The sequence below is a fragment of the Dendroctonus ponderosae genome, unplaced genomic scaffold, assembly GCF_020466585.1.
Source record: "Dendroctonus ponderosae isolate FM_Combo_2020 unplaced genomic scaffold, Dpon_F_20191213v2 Dpon_F_20191213_1, whole genome shotgun sequence".
NCBI classification, from domain to species: domain Eukaryota; kingdom Metazoa; phylum Arthropoda; class Insecta; order Coleoptera; family Curculionidae; genus Dendroctonus; species Dendroctonus ponderosae.
This window is the reverse complement of record NW_026017110.1, coordinates 34,619,959-34,639,516: the sequence shown is the minus strand read 5'-3', so window position 1 is coordinate 34,639,516 and position 19,558 is coordinate 34,619,959. Positions and strand designations below refer to the sequence as shown.

At 34.9% G+C, this 19,558-nt stretch overlaps 2 protein-coding genes across 3 annotated transcripts in view; one reads left to right on the top strand and one right to left on the bottom strand.

Annotated features, from left to right (window-relative positions):
* Positions 1 to 19,558, bottom strand: part of LOC109541575 (protein GDAP2 homolog) — an 82,742-nt gene that overhangs the window by 27,752 nt on the left and 35,432 nt on the right. For both annotated transcript variants that reach the window (XM_019910455.2, XM_048670286.1), the window contains exon 8: positions 17,866 to 18,034. In XM_019910455.2, the coding sequence (XP_019766014.1) occupies positions 17,866 to 18,034 (169 nt within the window). The remainder of the gene's footprint in view (positions 1 to 17,865; positions 18,035 to 19,558) is intronic.
* Positions 12,511 to 19,558, top strand: part of LOC125505787 (putative nuclease HARBI1) — a 24,721-nt gene continuing 17,673 nt past the window's right edge. Inside the window, exon 1 of the mRNA XM_048670302.1 lies at positions 12,511 to 12,820. Coding sequence (XP_048526259.1) covers positions 12,738 to 12,820 — 83 coding nt within the window. The 5' untranslated portion in view covers positions 12,511 to 12,737. The remainder of the gene's footprint in view (positions 12,821 to 19,558) is intronic.

Sequence of the window (19,558 nt, the reverse complement as noted above, 5' to 3'; positions counted from 1 at the left end):
ATTAGTTTTGAGGTAGTTTAAATAAAAATAAATTAAATTAATTAAATTTAAAAAATAAAAACTCTAATTTTCAAAAACCTTCACAAAACAAGAAAAATGTGCTTTACTTGGTTAGTAACTGCTTTTTATGTCAGTGTTCGTAGTGGTATTTCTTGTGAAAATGTGTCTTTCCAACATAAAAGTTGCCTTTTTCGGTTAGGAGGTTTTAAAATATAGTCAGTGTTTTCAGTAGTGTTTCTTAGCAAAACGCTTTATTCTGACAGAAAAGCTTCATTTTTTTCCTATCAATTTTTTTTGATAAGATTGATAAAATTTACAAAATATGATGGATTTCATATTCCAAACCACACATATGGTTTACTGTTGGCCCTTATTAAATTAAATACGAATTTTTTTTATTTATTTAATAAGCCTCTGGCGGTTGATATGCCTAATGAGTAACATTACTTGAAAAATACTTTTCCCCAAAAGTAGAATGAACTTCCTAAGAACAATCGCAATTTTTCATTAAACGGACGCAGATATGGAAAAAACTAATATTCATTCATTCCTTTAAGGCCATGTGCCTTTATTTCTATAATAAATAAGACTGCAAACAAAAATAAATAATCTTGTTAATGTGTTGGTAATCTTTAGCAGTCTATGGATTGGAAGCGAAGCATTTTAAATCCCAGATTGTGCAGCCAGCATCCATTTCACGCCAAAAACTAGAGGTATTTCGAAAGACCCATAATATTAAACCGGTAAAAGATGCGGCTTTAACTGCTTGGGTTTATCCCTCAATAGATACTGGCAGAAAATTAAAATACCATCATTCTTGGGTTAACGTTTCGGCTATATTTAAGCCATAATCAGGGTTCTAAAAGAAAACCGGAGCAGTTTCGCTCTTAAAAATGGTAAAAATTATTTCAACGCCCTTAAAACAAAACAGTTATTCAGCTGTTAATATAAAACAAAAGGAAAACCAACACAAAAGTAAAATCAAGTATAAGGGACAACGAACAAAGCAATATTGTCTAAGGGGAACAAGACATAAAGAGCAATAAGGGTCATTACAAGTCATTACTATAAAACGATTCAGTCAAAAAACAAAACAAACGACCAACCCTAAGAAAATAAAATCGAGTATAAAAAAGACCAAGAACATTTGAGATTTTTATTCTTTATGTTTCTTGACTTAATTATATGTTTAAATTTGCCGTTAATAATTATTTCTATTGTTCTTTGTTCCTTATTACTGCGCCGAAAATTTTATGTATAGCTTAAAAATTTTCTAACTTTTGACCAAATATGTTCCCAGTCAGTTATCCGATTTGAATGTTTTTTTCCTCGAATCACAGCTCTATTCTTGGACACCATTTAAGTTATATCAGTTTTTACGTGTAGCGTTGTTGCTGCTTTAAGCCTTGGCATACATTTTAGGCTTAAGGCTTAAAGCAGCAACAACGCTACACGTAAAAACTGATGATGGTGGAAAAATACACCGAAACGTATTTTAATTGATAAATAAAGACAATAAATGACTGAAACCCAGAAAATTAATTTTGATTTGGAATTGAAACACAGTCAGGAAAGTATTTACAATTAATATTAATCGCTAATTTCAGGCTAAACCCAGCTGATGAGAGGGATTAGGCTCGAAACCGGTCCTGGGGGTGTCTGAGGTTAGAAAACCTCGAAATTTGCGTCTTCTATGATGTCTTATTCGGATGATACCGACGAAATTCTTCTCTTTAGTAATATTAGTTAATTTTCTTGTGAAAATGTGTATTTCCAACATACAACTCATCTTTTTGGTCAGAAGTTTTAAAAAAGTCAGTGTTTTCAATAGCGTTTTTAAGAAAATCGCTTTATTCTAACAGAAAAGCTTTGCTTTTTTAAATATAAATTTTTTTTCAACGAAAGTTTACATAAAAATAAAACAGTTTAAACGTGAAAAATAACAACTATTTTTTCCAAAAAACATCACGCAACATGAAAACTTCGCATTATTTGATTTGTAATTGCTTTTTAATAAAGTCAGTGTTCTTAGAGGCATTTCTTGTGAAAATGCCATTGGAATCGAATTGATTGGATTTAGTCAGTGTTTTCAGGGGTTTTTCGGAAAAAATCTTTATTCCAACTTCAAAAATTCGCTTTATTAAACATTTTTGAAAGACGGTTTAAATAAAAATAAAATATAGTTTAAGTTTAAAAATACACTCAAATTTTCAAAAAACAACATCATAACATGAAAAATTTGCTTCATTTGGTTATCAAGAGCTTTTTATAATGTCAGTGTTTGTAGTGGTGTTTCTGGTGAAAATGTGCCTTTCGAACATAAAACTGTCCTTTCTTAGTTAAAAGTTTTTAAAATAAAATCAGAGTTTTCGGTAGCGTTTCTAAGAAAAACGCTTTATTCCTACAGAAAAGCTTACCATTTTTTCTATATCTTTTTAAAACATAGATTCTATTTAAATAAATGATAGTTTAAACTTAAAAATGAAAACTAATTTTGCCCAATAACATCACCCATGAAAACTTTGCTTCATTTGGTCAGTAAATGTTTTTTAATATACAATCAGTGTAATTGAGGAATGTGATTTCCGACATAAACTTCGCTTTTTTTGGTCATTTTTTCAAAAATAAAGTCAGTTTTTCAGTGGTGTTTCTAGCCAAAATTGTTTTTTGCAACTTAAACGCTACGCTTTATGAATTATTTTTGAAAAATAGTTAAAATAAAAGTTAAAATTTAAAAAATTAAAATCGCCATTTTCAAGAAACGTCACAAATCAAGTAAAATTTACTTTATTTGGTTAGTAATTGCTTTTTTATAGTCAGTGTTCGAAGTGGTGTTTCTTGAGAAAATGTATCTTTCCAACATAAAACTCGCCTGTTTTGGTTAGGAGTTTTGAAAATAAAGTCAGTGTTTTAACTAATGTTTCTTGGAAAAAATGCTTCATTCCAACAGAAAAGGTTCACTTTTTTATTACCTAAATAAAAATAAAATACAGTTAAATGTAATGCAGTTTTCTAAAAAACATGTCACAAATGAAAACTTAGCTTCATTTGGTCAGTAAGTGTTTTTTAATATAAGGCCAGTGTTCTTAGTACTCTTTCTTGAGAAATGTGCTTCGTCGGAGAAGCACATTTCATAACAGATCCGCTTCCTTGGTTATTTTCTTTAAAATAAACTAGTAAAAATTGGTTTACTTGGTTAGTAATTGGTTTATAAATCCAGTGTTCGTAGTGGTGTTTCTTGTGAATATGTGTCTTTCCAACATAAAACTCGCCTTTTTGTCAGTATTTTCAGTAGTGTTTCTAAGAAAAACGCTTTATTCCAACAGTAAAGTTTCACTTTTTTCACTATATTTTTTTTAATAGTTTAAATAAAATTAAAAATAGTTTAAATGTAAAAAAATTAAAACTTATTTTTCCAAAAAACATTACATGACATGTAAACCTCGCTTTATTTGGTTATTAACTGTTTTTTATAAAGTGAGTGGTCTTAGGGGTGTTACGTGTGATAATGAATGGAAGGAGCCAATATAAAAACTCGCTTTTTTTCGGTTAGATGTAAAAAATCGTAAAGTAAGTGTTTTCAGTGTTTTTGTGAAAAAATGCTTGATTCCTACAACCAAAAAAGTTTTTTTTTTATTAGTAATCTTTTCAAGATGGATTAAATAAAAATAAATGTTGGTGTAAATTTAAAACAATAAAAATTATTTTTTAACAAGAAACATTTGCCCAACAAGAAAATTTCCATTTTTTGCTTAGTACTTATTTTATTTTATAAAATCAGGTTGTTTAGCGGTTTTGAAACATAAAATGTCGTGTTTTTGGTCAGTTTGTGCTTAAAAACACATATCCCATATCAATCAGATATCAGCGTGGAGCATTCGCAAAAATTACTTTTTTTAAATACTCTAAACAGTTAATCATCTATACGACTTTTACGCACACTAAACTGTTGTTTATTGCGACTAAATTAAGTCCTGTTGGTGCTCTCAAGAATGGAAAAATTACTAAACTATTTCCAAAACGATTTCGGTTGCTGGAACAAAAGAGTGACACAGAGTAACAACCACTAACGTGCCCATAAAAAATATTTTTCAGTTCCCGTGAAAACACGCGTTGAATTGGAACTGTAGAAACTTTAGAAAAATTGTACATACGGTTATAGTTTTACATTCTCATTGCACAGAAAACGACAATTTCATGTGAATATTCTGATGCACCAGATTCTGAATAACTGTCAGACTGCCTGTAAACTTTTTGCTTGCATAGGATTGCGCTTCTGTGATAATTTATGGTTACATAAGAGTGAAATGCTCTATTAAAGAGACAGAAAATTTTCTGATTAATTTACAGATCGATCACCAAAATGAGCTAATTAATTATTTCTCTGAAGTCTCGTCCTGAGGTTCAGCTGTTGTGCACTTGTTGATAAACGTACAAAGCAACAGTTATTTCAGTTACATTAAATGAATGAAAACATTGTTGCCTAATTTTCTTTTTAGTTTTTGCAAATACCTCAGTTTCATGTGAATATCTTTTACAGAAAATGACCTCCCTAAACAGTCCCAGAGGCATCACGTCACTAATTTAACTAATAGGTACAAGTAATACTGAAATTTTGAAGATTTTTTTTCCAACCCCAAACTGGCTGATTGCTCAAATCGTTATGAATCATATATTTTCAAATTTAATTTTTTTAAAGAAACCAGCCGCAAAATGCGTTCAATACGAAATATGCAACTACTATAATTCTGACTTATCTTAGGTATTACGCAAATTAATACTTTTATAATTATCGTCTTAAACAGAGCATACACATGTGCGCCACATAGAAAAATAATTTAACACTTGCTAATACAGTTTTATTGGTGTTACGTTTATATTGCACTAATAAATGGTTGAAGCTGAAGATTAAACGAAATGTTGCGTAGTTTTCCGTAATTCCACACGTTAGAGATTAAGAGTATGACATTTTAAATTTATAGAGTGATTCAAAATGGATGCCATTACTGTTCAGCAGATCAATAATTTTATGCATATTTTAATAGCGGGAAATGCAATTTTCACATTGATATTCAGCATTACCTTAAATCTTCCTTTACAGCCACATTTTCTGCCAAATTAAACTAACGAATTGACGATTAAAGCTCCTTATAACGGAAAATAATTTTCTTCTTTAACTTTGACAACGAAAACATGACCCTATTTAAACCTTCTGTACAAATTAAGTCCTAAAACAAAGCTATCAGACGAATGTCCAAGGCTCGCCACTGCGTGCATGACACCCTCGACTCACCTCGGGAGTCAACTTCAAGCAGCGGCGAAACTTCGACTTTATTATATATAAATATTATATTAAAACTGGGTCCGTACTATAAGTTATTATTAATTTTGTATGCACCAGTCAATAGAGCCGATTCTATTTTCACCCCACCACGAGTGACATTTGAAATTGACCCCAAAAAAAAAATGCAGGCATAAAGCGTATTTAAAGAACGGGTTTGTTCACGTGCGACCTTGCCTTTACTTTCCGATCCCTTTTGTATTCGCAGCCATTTGCTATTGATTTTCCTATTTAATGTTGTATTCTTTCGCATCAATACAGAGTGAGTCATTGATAATGTGTACAAGAGAACTTTTAGCTCGTAAGCAAGTCCTTAATGTACTCATAAAAAATAATCCCCAAAAAAGGTCACAATTCAATCGAGTATTTACAAATAGGAAACGTTTCATTTACACGTTGAAGCTGATGTTCAAAAAAGTTATTTCAACATCTTTTTCTAAATTTATAATTATAATTCTTTAGAAAATTTTCTTATATTACTTATCACAGGTTTCTACCAGTACTAGTCTGAACTGGCACTGTAATCTCTTAAATTTCAGTCCTTTAGATCTCACGTAATCGCTATCGGTTTAATTAATTTAGAAAGTCTTGTAGTAAGTAAAGGATGAAATCAAAGTTTTCAAAATCGGGTAGTTGCAAATAGAAATAAATAGCGATAGATTCAAACCAAAACATGTTTCTTACTTAGTTGAACGCTTATCAGAGCAGTAGTATAAAGAATTGCCCACAATAGAAATGATGACAGATTTTGAAATACAGAAGAGAAGAATAATGAACCAGAAGAAAGAAAAACAGGAAGAGAAATAGAATTGAATAAACTTACCAGAATAATGATGCCTTTGCAAAACAAACTTTGCACGCTGCAAATATTTTTCGTGTTTTACTGTGGACGGAATTTTATATCAAAGGTCAGAAATATACAGAAGTGCCAACTCGCTCACTCCAGAAGTAGAAAGCAAACCAAACAAACAAAATTGTTGGGCCCTCTGTTCCAACTGTCAACAGCGCAAGTCAGAAGTGAAAAGGAAGAAGAAGTCATAACTTACAGTCCACTTGTCAATTTTCACTTGTCTTGTCCAGTATAACAGTAATATTGGCGATTTCAACTACCGATGGTGGCGCTACGAAAAGTCAAATTACTCGTTGTCGAGTGACAGTTGATACTTGTCAGACTTATTGGAGTTTATTTATTGGAGTTGATGACATTTATAACATAAAACAATACTTACACACTTTTCGATCTTTTTCTATATCTTTAAAATCTTGCTAAAGTTGATTAGAACAAAACAAATTACAAACACCTATGTCAACAAAGCAAGTGCAAAATTACTAGTTAACGTGTAGTTATTATTTTAACCACCAGGGGGTCTGGACTTTTAAACTCGCCAATAGACAAATACACTTGTTGATACTGTTTGTGATTTTTGAACCACACCCAAACAAATAAAGAAAACAAACGGTTTTCTATGAATCCAAACATTGGTCCTTCGAGCCGGATGGGAAAGGAGTAGCTGATCGAGAACACTGCATGTGCAAAAGTCCCTTCCATCTTTATCGTTTTGATGCGAGCGAAAGAGAAAAAGAACTGAATAAATTCACCAGACAAATGGAGACGCAGACGCCGGAATTTGAATGTATAAATTATTTTCGGTCACGTCACTTAATTTCTATAAAAGAAAATAATTAACTTGAAGCGATGGACGGCATAAAGAAGGAAATATAACTGGAGAATGCACCAGAGAGAGAGGCGCTTCAAAATAAGCAAAAACACATAGCTAGAGAAAAAAAGCATAAAAATTACTAGAGTTTGATATTGCATGTTTTACTGTTGGCGAAATTTTACACAACGATGACAAACGCATTTGCTAAACTGGCGTGACAGAGAAGTAGAAACCGACCCAAACAAACAAAACAAGAAACTTGAAAATTCTGGTTTTACATCCATCAGCAGAAAAATAAAAAATAAAGCATGCAACAAGAAAATTATAATTTGGAAAACCAATAAAGTTATATGTATGAATTGTTTTAGGTCCTGTCACTTCATTTGTATAAACGAAAAATAATTAACTGGAAGAAAAAAATACAAAAATTGAAGAAAAACAACCGAAGAACTGGTAACTACCAAAGCGCGTGGAATAATCAGCTAGAAAAAAAGGATAACAATTTTTTAAAGTTTGATGTTGAAAATACATGCTGCAAAGAATTTGTGCGTTTTACTGCTGACGAAATTTTATATAAAGATGAGAAAGATGCAGATACGCCTTTGCTAAACTCGCTTAACACAGAAGTAGAACAAGGAAAATTGTAAATGCAGCAAAAATATAGAATTCCAAGACCCAATAAATAACACCCATGAACACGTTGATCATTCAGAAGTTCAGACACTAACAATGATTTAAAGGCAGGAATATGTTTTCTTGTTCAACAAATATTCTTATGCCAGTGCCATACTCTCTCCGAGAGCGTAGACGACCTCTCGCGAATACTCTTGGTACGTACTATCCACAATTATACGGGACATACAGTTTATCGCCGGTTCTGAACGGCACTAGTTGAGAGGTTTTCCTGTGCAGAATACTCGTGGTAGTTTGCCATTGCTTTCCACGAAGTCTTGGGCGGCGATCGAACCCGGGACCTCAGGCGTGGTAAGCGGATGCGTGCATGACCACACCACCTGTGCTTTCTGATAAAGAAATGTACAAATTCCAATCATTAAACTCTTAGACAATTTGCAAAGACAACTTCACAATCCAAGACCAAATATATGACATTTGCCAAACCAACGGGAATAAAATTGTCGGGAAAGTCACAACTTTCAGACACCTTGGAGCGGATATTTCAAGCCGCAACAAACCGATTCTTCTCCTTCGGGCGCCATGTGCTATGCTGCACGTCGGCGACAATTTGTCCTTTTCATGGTCACAGAATAGCTAGGGTGCCCTCCTCAGCCTGTCTAAAAATTGTTGCGGCGTCCGGTATATCCCAATTGCGGAGCTAAGGATGTTGTTTTCGACCTGGCCCCCTTCTACCTTCGATTTTTCCATGCAATACTAGCTTTGGTATGGAGTAGGGGGGGTCCTCTCAGTATATGTCCCAGATATGACACTACGTTTTTTTTTACCGTGTCCATTAGTTGCCTCTCTATTCCAGCTCTTCGTAGAACTTCATTATTAGTTGTGTGTGCTGTCCAGGGAATACGAAGCAATCGGCGGAGTGTCCACAACTCAAAAGCTTCGATTCGATTTATCGTTGTGGCTTTAAGTGACCAAGTTTCGACACCGTACAAAACAATAGGCCATACATAACATTGTACTACACGTATTCGAGTGTTGAGTGGCATATTTCTGTGAAGAAGTATAATCTTAAGTTTAAAGAAGGTTATTTTCGCGCGACCAATTCTTCCCTTCACTTCTTCATCACATTCCCACTTTTGATTTAAATAAGATAGGTACATTTGGCGACACGTTCAATATTTTCGCCGTTGATGTTGAGAGTGGTAATATGCTGATTTCTGCTAATCACCATAATTTTTGTTTTGGTAATATTTATATGTAGTCCGAACTTTTCACCTCATTCGTTGATTTGATTTAGTATTGACTGAAGGTCTTCAAGGTTATTAGCCAGGATAGCGGTATCATCTGCGTAGCGGATATTGCTTATTGGGACGCCATTGACTTTGATACCTCGGGTTTCATTTTCTAATGCTAGTTGGAAGATTTTTTCCACATAAATGTTAAATAGAATGGGTGACAGTACACATCCCTGACGCACTCCCTTCGAAATACCAAAGGTCTCCGTTGATAGCTGGCCATTAATACGGACCTCTGCCCTCTGTTGCCAATACAATTCCTTTATTACTCTAACATCTTTATCATCTAAACCGATCTCCTGTAATCTCTCCAGCAGCGGCCCGTGCTTTACGTTATGAAAAGCTTTTTGATAATCGATAAAGCAGACAAAAACATCCTGCCTTTGATCATAGCACTAGAAAAACAATACGGGATAGAGTGAGGAGCGCAACAATAAGACAGACCTGCAAGGTGGAGAATGTAGTCAGACGGGGACGAAAGCGCAGAAGATGCTGGCGGGACCATGTAGAAAGAATGGACCCGAAAAAATAGCCAAGATTGTCTCGAATGGAAATCCAGCTGGTAAAAGACCCATTGGAAGACCACCGAAAAGATGGAGGGATAGTTGGACATCCATATCACAGGAGAATCAACAACATTGGCCAGGCGAAATAAACAGACCAAAAGAGCTTTACAAAGAATAAGAAGAAACTCTTAGGGAAAAAGCAGTGTTATTAAGAATTGCCCACAATAGACATGAGGACAGATTTTGAAACACAGAAGAGAAGAACAATTAACTCTATAGCAAAAGAGAACTGAATAAATTTTCCAGAAACAATGGAAACGGGTCTGTTTAACTCGATCACTGCAGAACTAGAAATCGCAACAAACAAGCAAAATAAGAAAATTGAAAACGCTGATTTTACAACGTTCAGCGGAAAAAGAAAAAGTAAAGCATGCAAAAAGAAAATTGGAATTTGCAGAAACAATAAATAACATCGACGAACCCGTTGATTAGTCAGGAGCTCAGTACACCAAAAATAAGTTTGATGGAGGAATTGAATTTTCTGTACGACAAATATTACCATATCAAAACCCGGATTTAAATGTATAAATGTTTCGATGTTTTGTTACTTCGTCTGCATAAACTACTCATTATAAGTAACTTGTTTAAAACGTATTGCTAAACTTAAAAATTCCCTTAGAAATACAGGGTGGTCCTCAACTAATGTCGAAAAATTCACTGGCATATTGTTTGGTCAAAAAAATTGCGTTTCAGGCAAATTAGCCTTATCCGAAAGTCACTAGATTCCGAGATACCGTTTTTTTCTTAATAGATTTTTAACCAGTTTTTCTAGTACTACAAGAATTTGTGATTGGGGGTTTTTTAGATCGGCAAATCCACATTTCCTATTATCCACTTTGTAGTTCCTATAGGGCGCTAGCTGCTACAGTTTGGAGCCATTTAAAACATGAGAACTTTTTTGGGGTTTACCATATCGCGTTTTTGTTACCAATATGGGGTTCTCCAATAGGTTTGCAACAAAAAATGTGTCCTTGGTTGAAGTCGCTATCTTTCACCGTTTTCGACATACATGTTTCACAATGAAAAACCTAGTGATGTTTTGAACCATCTCAAATTAGATCCCTTTTGTCGTAGATTGACATTTATGAAGTGGGCCTTGGACAACAATTATCTTACGGTCAGTTTGGTGTTAGTTAAGTGTGAAAAAAATTATTTAAGTTTTACTCTTACATTGATTTTATTACAAATGCCCCGACATAACTTATTTTCGAATGAAGAAATGTGCGATATGGTATGTGTTTATGCGTAAGAAAATTATGTTGGAAGTAGAGCGCATCGCCGATATTTAGAGTTATATCCTGACAGACGGCAACCAAATCAAAAACTATTCCACAATCTGTCTCAACGGCTTCGAGAAACTGGTAGTTTTCGTCCTAAGCGGGACATAGCAGGCCAAAGGCGTGCCATTTCCGTCGACAAAAAGAAGTTTTAACTCAAGTGCTTGATAATCCAGAAATTAGCAGTAGACAAGTAGCAAGAACTACGCGTATGAGCAAAACAAGCACCCTCAAAACCTTAAAGAAAGATAAGTTTCATCCCTTTCATTTCTCCCCAGTCTTCTTTCGTCATGCTGCGTCGTCTTGCTTTCTTCATGCGTGAACAGGAAACACGTAATCCTGGATTTAAAAAAAATGTTCTGTTTACTGACGAAGCGACTTTAACCCGTAGAGAGGTCTTCAACTACAAAAATAAACCTCATTGGGAGACTCAAAATCCACATGCCGTTTCACATCGCCATTTCAGGCATGAATTCAAAATTAAATCGGTACGGAATCCTAGGGAATTATCTAATAAGTCCACATGAATTTCGTGGAAATTTGACTAGTCAGTTATACTTAGATTTTCTTCAGAACGAATTAGGAAATTATCTAGATGACTATCGGTTCGACAAAATCTTTGCATCATGCAAGATGGCGCTTTCGCTCATTTTGGTGTTCAACTATCTTGATGAACAATTTCCGAATCACTGGATAGCACGTGGAGGCCCAATACCGTGGCCTGCCAGAAGCCCTGATTTTAACCGAATGGATTTCTGTTTTTGGGGTTTTATGAAATCCCTAGTTGATGACAATCCCATTAACAACAGGGAAGAATTGTTACAGACAATTTTAAATGCTGCAGAAGTCTTCTGAGGCAAAAACGTTTTTTTTTCAATACGACAATCATTTACTAGAAGGGTTAGGAAATGTATTCAGTATGTCAGTATGTATGTGTATGTAAGTCAGTGGATATCATTTCGAACAATTATTGTGAAATACTAATTTTCACATGTTTTTCTGGGTTCAAAAAGTAGTTTAAAGCAGTTCTCAACGTGCCCAAATAAATACTGTCTAATGTTGGTTAAGTTTTGTTTAATAGACAATTTGCTCAGAACATTTCTTTTATTTAGAGATCCAATTAGTTCAAAAAATCACTAGATGTTTCAATGTGAAATATCTCGAAAACGATGACAGATATCGACTTGGATCAAGTACACCTTTTTTGTTGTGGAACTATTGGCGAATACGATATTGTTGACAAAAAAGCGATATATTAAAACCCAAAAAAGTTCTGATGAAGGTAGATAATAGGAAACAATACGAAATTTTATTTTACACTTTGACACCCTGTATCTAGGAACCTATTAACTTTCCAATAAGACAAAATTGTCTGCAACGCAATATTTTGGCCTGAACAATATGTCAGTAAACTTTTCGACATTAGTTGAGGACCACCCTGTATAAAAATTAAATAAGTACCCACCGAGGTACTAAAAAGCGTTGATCTTGTTTCGATTTTACGGCCTTTTTTATCATTATCAATATTTTTCTTTACTCGAAAAGCAACGGCCAATACGATAATAGTTATGGCCAAAAACTGTAATTTTTATCAGTTTAATCACTATTAAAGATGATTGGATTTTTATTACATTATATGCTAATACCAAAAAATATTTAAATCCCTAGAACTCGTATTTAACTGATTACGACAAAAAAAAATATGTCTGATAAGTCTAAAATTACGTGCTTCGCCGTCAATTTCAATAGCAACCTTCCACATTTCCTAAACGATTGTCAATAATACAGTGTAAAGTATCGGTTGAACTCACTTGGCCTTTCTCATCCAGATATAGAACGCATTTTTAAAAGGAACGTTCAAAGACCGCTTTTCCGGAACATAGTTGTTCTCAACTACCACATCACCCATTCTCGTATGGAAAGTCGAATAAATCGGCCAAGACGAGACGTGACCGAACCGAACGATGAAACCGGGTCAACTTTCAGGGGATAATAAAATCGAAACGATTCTTGACTTCGAACGCGACAGCCAGGATGTTGAACTAGGGTAAGTCGCCATGCTCTATTGTCCCCGACACGCTAAACCTTGATTGAATAATACATAATTCAATGAAATTGTAATAAAGGAACAGAACGAAATGATGGAGTTTTAAGATGGTATATGCAGATGCGAAAATTATAATTGCAAATTTGCTCCCAACACATTTGCAACGATTTTTTTAACTTGCCCTGATTGAGATGAAAAAGCTGGCTGATGCTCACATTGTTTTATAGATAAAACTATGCTGTATCGGGCTTGCAAATAACGATTTTTTAACAGTTTCAAGTATGACGGATGCAATTGCAATTTATTTCCTTTTCGTTTGCAAAAATCATTTAAGAAAATGTTTTACACCTGATTGAGACCTAGTCCTGCTTAGCATCTTAATCGCAAGAATTTTTCTCTAAACACAGTCTTAAAGAGGATTTACTTAATAATTTTTTCGGTTTTTGCTACCATTTTCAACTTTGAAAATTGTAATTGCAAATTTTCTTCTAACTCATTGGCATTTTTTTTATTTGTCACCAAAGTTTGATACGAAACAGCGGTTTAATTTTCACCCCATTTTTCTAGAGAAAACTATGCTCTATCGGAATCTTGCAAATAATGATTTACTCAACAGATGATGATTTAAAGAGTCTTAAAGATGATTTAATCAAGAATTTTTTCGATTCTTCCTAATTTTCAACTTTGCAAAATGTAATTGCAAATTTTCTTCTAACTCATTGGGATTTTTTTATTTGTCACCAATTGAGATGAAACGCGGGTTTGATTTTCACCCCATTTTTCTAGAGACAACTATTCTCCATCGGAATCTTGCAAATAATGATCTACTCAACAAATGTGATAATTTTTGACATTTTCAAATTTGCAATATTGCAATCTTCCTTACCGAGTACCGTTCTACCACTGTCTCCTAAAAAAAGTCACCTCATTTTTCAGAAATAACGTTTACCCAGCAACTGAACTAAGTTACTGCGCCAGTACGTTGAGGTAGCGCACCAAGCTAATTGCGCAACACTGCGCCAACTCCTAAAAATTCACTAAGTTATTGCTCAAAAACTGGACGAATTATTGAAGCTCACCATACATGAGCGTAAAGCGTGGAATCAAGCTGCGATCGATAAATCGTACGATTTATTGCGGGCTTAGAGCCCGTGGGAAATTGTAATAATTTTCTGGGTAAAGTGACAGGGAATTAGGGGTTAGGATACTTAGTGACAGTGAATTAGGGGTTAGGATACTTTTTTGTTTGCATTGTGCTTCAGATTTTAAAAATGTGTTCTATGGAATAAGTTCAGCAGAAGAATAACGAAAACTAGTCGCTTTTCTAAAGCCATAATCAAAGAATTTGGCTCTTGCGTCATGTGCTCTGGTCTACACATACCAATACAAAACAACAGAACTAAAGTATTGGCATTTATGTTAGTATTACTGAAGTTGCACCAACTTATTATGAGAACAATAACCAAGTGAAAAGTCGTTGCCGGCCAATAAAATGACTTTCAATTATGGGCCCACTTGATTGGCCAAGAAATCAACAAAATAGAAATATGCAAACAAGCTCTTTAGACCTAGAGACTTTTGTCCATTTAATCAGAGCTTTCTTTGATTTTCAATTGCCACATTTGCAATTTTCTTCCCGAAAATTCAGATTTCTTATTCTACCAAATTTGATTGATGTGCAAGATTTTTGCAGAAAGTTTTGCTTTATTTGGTCTTGCAGTGTGAATGTGACTGAATTTTACAAATTTAACGATGATAATGGAAAATTTGCTTTCGTCGCATGTAGAGTTTCTTTTCAAATTTGGTCCTTTGAGATTGAGGCAAGTAAGATAGATGTAATTGCAAATTGTTTCCACTTCGTTTGAAAAATTTATTTAAACATTTTTTTGCTCTCGATTGGGTCCAATAAACTTCCGGCTTAGCATATTTAATCGCAAGAATTGTTTTCCAGTCGCAGTCTTAAAGAGGATTTATTTAAGATTTTCCCGATTTTTGCTACCATTTTCAAATGTTAACATTGTAATTGCGATTCTCCTTTCACTTCATTTGTAGGATTTATTTCTAAAATATGTATATGACTAAAGGCTGAGATGAGTTAGAAGAATAACGTCCACACGACCTATTGATGCAAGCGAGAGACGAAGATCCACTAACAAATTTTCTCGAGTTTTGCCAACGTTTTCAAGTTATTGTAATTGCAAAATAGTTTCTAATTCACTGGCAAATATATATTTTTTTTAATTGTCACTCAAGATTGAGAGGAAACAGCAGGTTGATTTTCACCCAATTTTTTAGAGAAAACTATGCTCTATCGGGGTCGCAAATAACGATACGGGGGTGGTTTGAAAAGTCCGTGCAAAGTCAGAGAGAGGGCACTACTGGTGCGCATCAAAGTTATTTTCAGTTAGTATCATCTCTTGGAAGAACACACACCAAGTTTCAGGCAGATCGGTTTATTTGTTTGTATTTGGCGTTTGTTTGAATCGAAAAAGTCGAGAGATTTTCAAAATATGGACGAAAAAGAGTTTCGCGTGTTGATTGAACATTATTTTATGAAAGGCAAATCGCCTCAGGAGACTAAAGAGAAACTTGATTAACGGGGACGACACATGTGACGGGGACGTTCTGGACGCCCTGTTTCGGGCACTACTCCAGAAATACTTGATAAAGCCCATGGTGATGAATGACAGAAGAGTGAAGGTGCGTGAGATTGCAAGTGCTGTGGGCATCTCGAATGAACGGGTACATAATATTTTGCATCAACATTTCGGCATGAAAAAGTTATCCGCAAGATGGGTGCCGCGTTTGCTCACAATTGATTAAAAGCGTTATCGTGTGAGGAGTTGCATGGACGGTTTGCAACTGTTCCAGCGGAATCCTCCGGACTTTAAGCGTAGATTCGTGACTGTGGATAAAACATGGATACACCACTATACTCTTGAGACCAACGAACAGTCCAAAAAGTGGGTTGGCAAGGGGGAATCTGCACCAAAAAGCGAAGGCAGTTCCTTCGGCTGGGAAGGTTATGGCAACTGTCTTTTGGGATTCGCAAGGAGTAACCTTCATTGATTATTTGGAAAAGGGTAAAACTATTACAGGCGCATATTATTCATCGTTATTAGACCGTTTGTAAACCGAGCCACCTGAAAAACGTCCACAATTGGCCCACAAAAAAAGTACTATCCATCATGATAACGCACCAGCTCACACATCAGCAGTTGTGGCGACAAAATTGATGGAAGTAGGGTTTCAACTCGTTACACATCCCCCGTATTCTCCAGATTTGGCTCCCTCGGACTATTACTTGTTCTCCAATCTGAAGGAATGGCTGGCGGGAAAAAGATTTTATTCAAACCAGGAGGTGATTGCCGAAACAAATGCCTATTTTACAGACTTGGACAAATCCTATTATTCGGAAGGGATCAACAAACTAGAGCATCGTTGGACGAAGTGTACTAGTCTAAAAGAAGATTATGTTGAAAAATCAAAATGATATATCCTAAAAAATTAAGTAGTTTTCATTTTTACCCTCGTATACTCAACAAAAGTGAGGATTTTCGGCAACATTTTAAAATTTGAAGATTCTAATCTCCCATTGCCCCCACTTGCAAGACTTTGTTCGAGAATTGGTTATGTCGGTATTACACTACGCACTTTTCGTCAATTTATTGCCCTAAAGCTGGACCAATTATTGAATGTCACCAGATATGAGCGTAAAGCGTGGAACTGGACTGGGATTTATCAATCGCAGTCCGATACGCTGTATTGGGGACTCAGAGCACGTTGAAAATTATTGTGGATTGTGGTGATGTTCAGGGAATTTTTGGGGTTATTTGTTGTCTTTGCATCACAAATGCAATTTGCTTTTTCGGAAAATTTGCGACCGAATATTCAGAATTCTTATTTTGCCAAATTTGCCTGATTTTGCGGATTTTTTCAGAAAGTTTTGCTCTATTTGGTTCGGAAATGTGGATCTGAATAAATTTTAAAAATTTAACGATGGTCATGAAAAATTTTCTTTTACCTCATGAGGAAAGTTTTTTTTTTCAATTTGGTCCTTTGAGTTTGAAACAAGTATAAAGCTCCTGCTATTTTATAGGGAAACATACACTCATTTTCGCATCTCAATTAGAATTTTCTTTAAAATTTCGCGATTAATTGCCGATGATTTCACTTTGAAAGATTGTCATAAAAAATTTCCTTTCAAATCATTTCAAATTATTTTTGAAAATTAAGTAACTTGAGACAGGGACGAGTCATTTAATGGATACAGGTGGAAACGAAGATTGGACTCACGAAATTTTGTCATTTTTGGCAAAATTTTCAAGTATGAAGATTTTAATTGGAAATGTACTTTTCATATTTTTTAATTCAATTTAGTTTAATTAATAATTGCAAATTTCCTGCCATCTCGGTTGCATTGTTTTTTAATTTTAACTAGTCCTGAAATTTTCTGGCTTCCTGGGATTTATCAACTAAAACAAAAACGCTTCGGATGACGTTTACCTTTGACAGATACCAAATAGTAGGGTTTTACTTTCCTAACCTCGAGTTGGATAACCGTTACCATAAATTCATAATGACAAAAGACTCGGTTAGACTGGTATTTACATTCGTAGTCATCACATTTTTAAATTGTACTCTTCAAAACTTCCTAAAGACCACCAGAAAAACATGACCGTGTATTTTAAAAGTTAACTAATAGATTATAATAGAATCGAAAAGAATGAAAATATTAGAATGGTTCAGTGCAAAACGATGTTACCTGATGGAAACTGCAAAAAGTGTTTAAGACTTTGTCAGTTTTTTCCGCTGTATAATTGAAGCACACAAGTTTTTCAAGTTTTTTCATCAGATTTTCTTCTTTGCATTTTTCTCTTGGGGGAAATAAGTTTAAATAGTCCAAAAACCGTTGAAAAATTAATATTTTCAAAATACGTTGATCAGTTACCAAGAGAGCAAACTGAACGGTGGTCTTCCGACCATTTTTTAAACAGTTCGTGGCTTTCAAACCATTTATTTACGGCTAATCAAATCGAATTTACCTTTCTTGATGCTCTAGTTCCTGAATGATGGCATGAGCAATGGGATCAGTAATGGGCCTCTCACCAAGAAGTCTTTGGCGATCAGCATCAGGTTGCATTTGAGCAAATGTGCTAACATCGCCCAGACTGATCTCCAGATGAGGAGACGTCGAAAGACTTTCGTCATCCGCTGAAATGGAATAATAGTGAGCGATTTAGTGTTGAAGTACTGAGAATTTGCTGTAAATTTTTCAAAGCAAACCGTGCTGACATCGACGCAAAAATTCTCCTGAACCTAATGATGCTTCGAAATTCAAGTCGATTTAAATAAATTACAGCTTACAAGTGAATACAATCAAGTGAATTAAAAATTAACTTACAAAAATCGTCAAAGGCCTCATTAATCATGTCAAATCAAGAAAAAGCGTTGTTTTACATCCGTTTGTTGTGATGAGGTTAGTTAGGATACGCTAGCACAAAAAACAGTTAGCCGAATCATAATGGAAGTTGATTATAGCATTACCGAAACAATGTTGACGCGCAACTTCCAGGAATGTGTTTTCTTTTAAGATAAAATTAATGGTTTAATATTCGGCTACAAAACATAATTAAACAGTTATTTAGATTAGCTTTAACACCGCCTGATAAACTGGAGGTTTCTTAGTGAATTCCACCTTGATTGCTTGGCGCGATGTTTTACTGGCACTCAAACATGTTAGATGAAGATATGCGAAAAACATTATGATACAGTGTGTCGTAGTTAAACCTCAATGTACCACTGGAAGGGAAAATCACTCACCAACGAGGAGAGACTAAAGAGATGATCTAAGCAAAGAGTATATACAGGGTGATTCAAAATTGGCGTCATTCCTTTTAAGGGGTAATAGGGGCTCACTTGGAAGGTACGAGAAAAATATTGAATTTTTTCGATAATTTCTAGAAGATGGAGTACCGTGGATGGCCGGGTATCAAACTCTTTCTTCAAATTCCCACTTTATTCAACTCGGTATAACTTTAAATAAGGAAGAGGAACAAATTAACTTCAAAATTAACGTCAACTTCACAAGCAATAACAATAACAAACGGAAAACTCGGTCTCACGACTCGCGGGATTTAACCTCTTCTGCACTCAGTCGTTGCTGTCACTTCACTGTCACTTAAATTTTGCCTGAGGGGTCTTCTGGATCCGATATGTAACATCGTTGAGTCTGGTGATGATCGTATAGGGTCCCTCCCAGGAGTTTTGATCTTCAATTTTGCTCTGACCTCATCGTGTACAAGTTTCAGTTTTCTGTTCTGCTAGCTTGAGTCCATAATCTTCGCCAATTTGTAAATCTTCCGGTCTTCCTGTGAGTAGATCAATGGGAAGTCGCAATTCTCTGCCAAATAAGATTTCTGCCGGAGTTTTGCCAGTGGATTCATGGACTGCTGATCGATAGCCTAATAAGAATGGAGCAAGTTGCGTATCCCAATTATCCTGCTTATTGTTGACCATAATTCTCAGATAATTCAAATCTATGGTTCTGTTAAATCGCTCTACCATGCCATCAGATTCTGGGCGCAGAGGTGTTGTTCTTGTTTTGTTAATTCCCAACAGCTTACACATTTCTTGAAAAACTTGGTCCGAATGGATCTCTCTAGGACAGCCAAAATTACACACCCAGTTTTGGAAGAGCACATCTGCTATGGTGGTGGCTTCTTGATTAGGAATTGG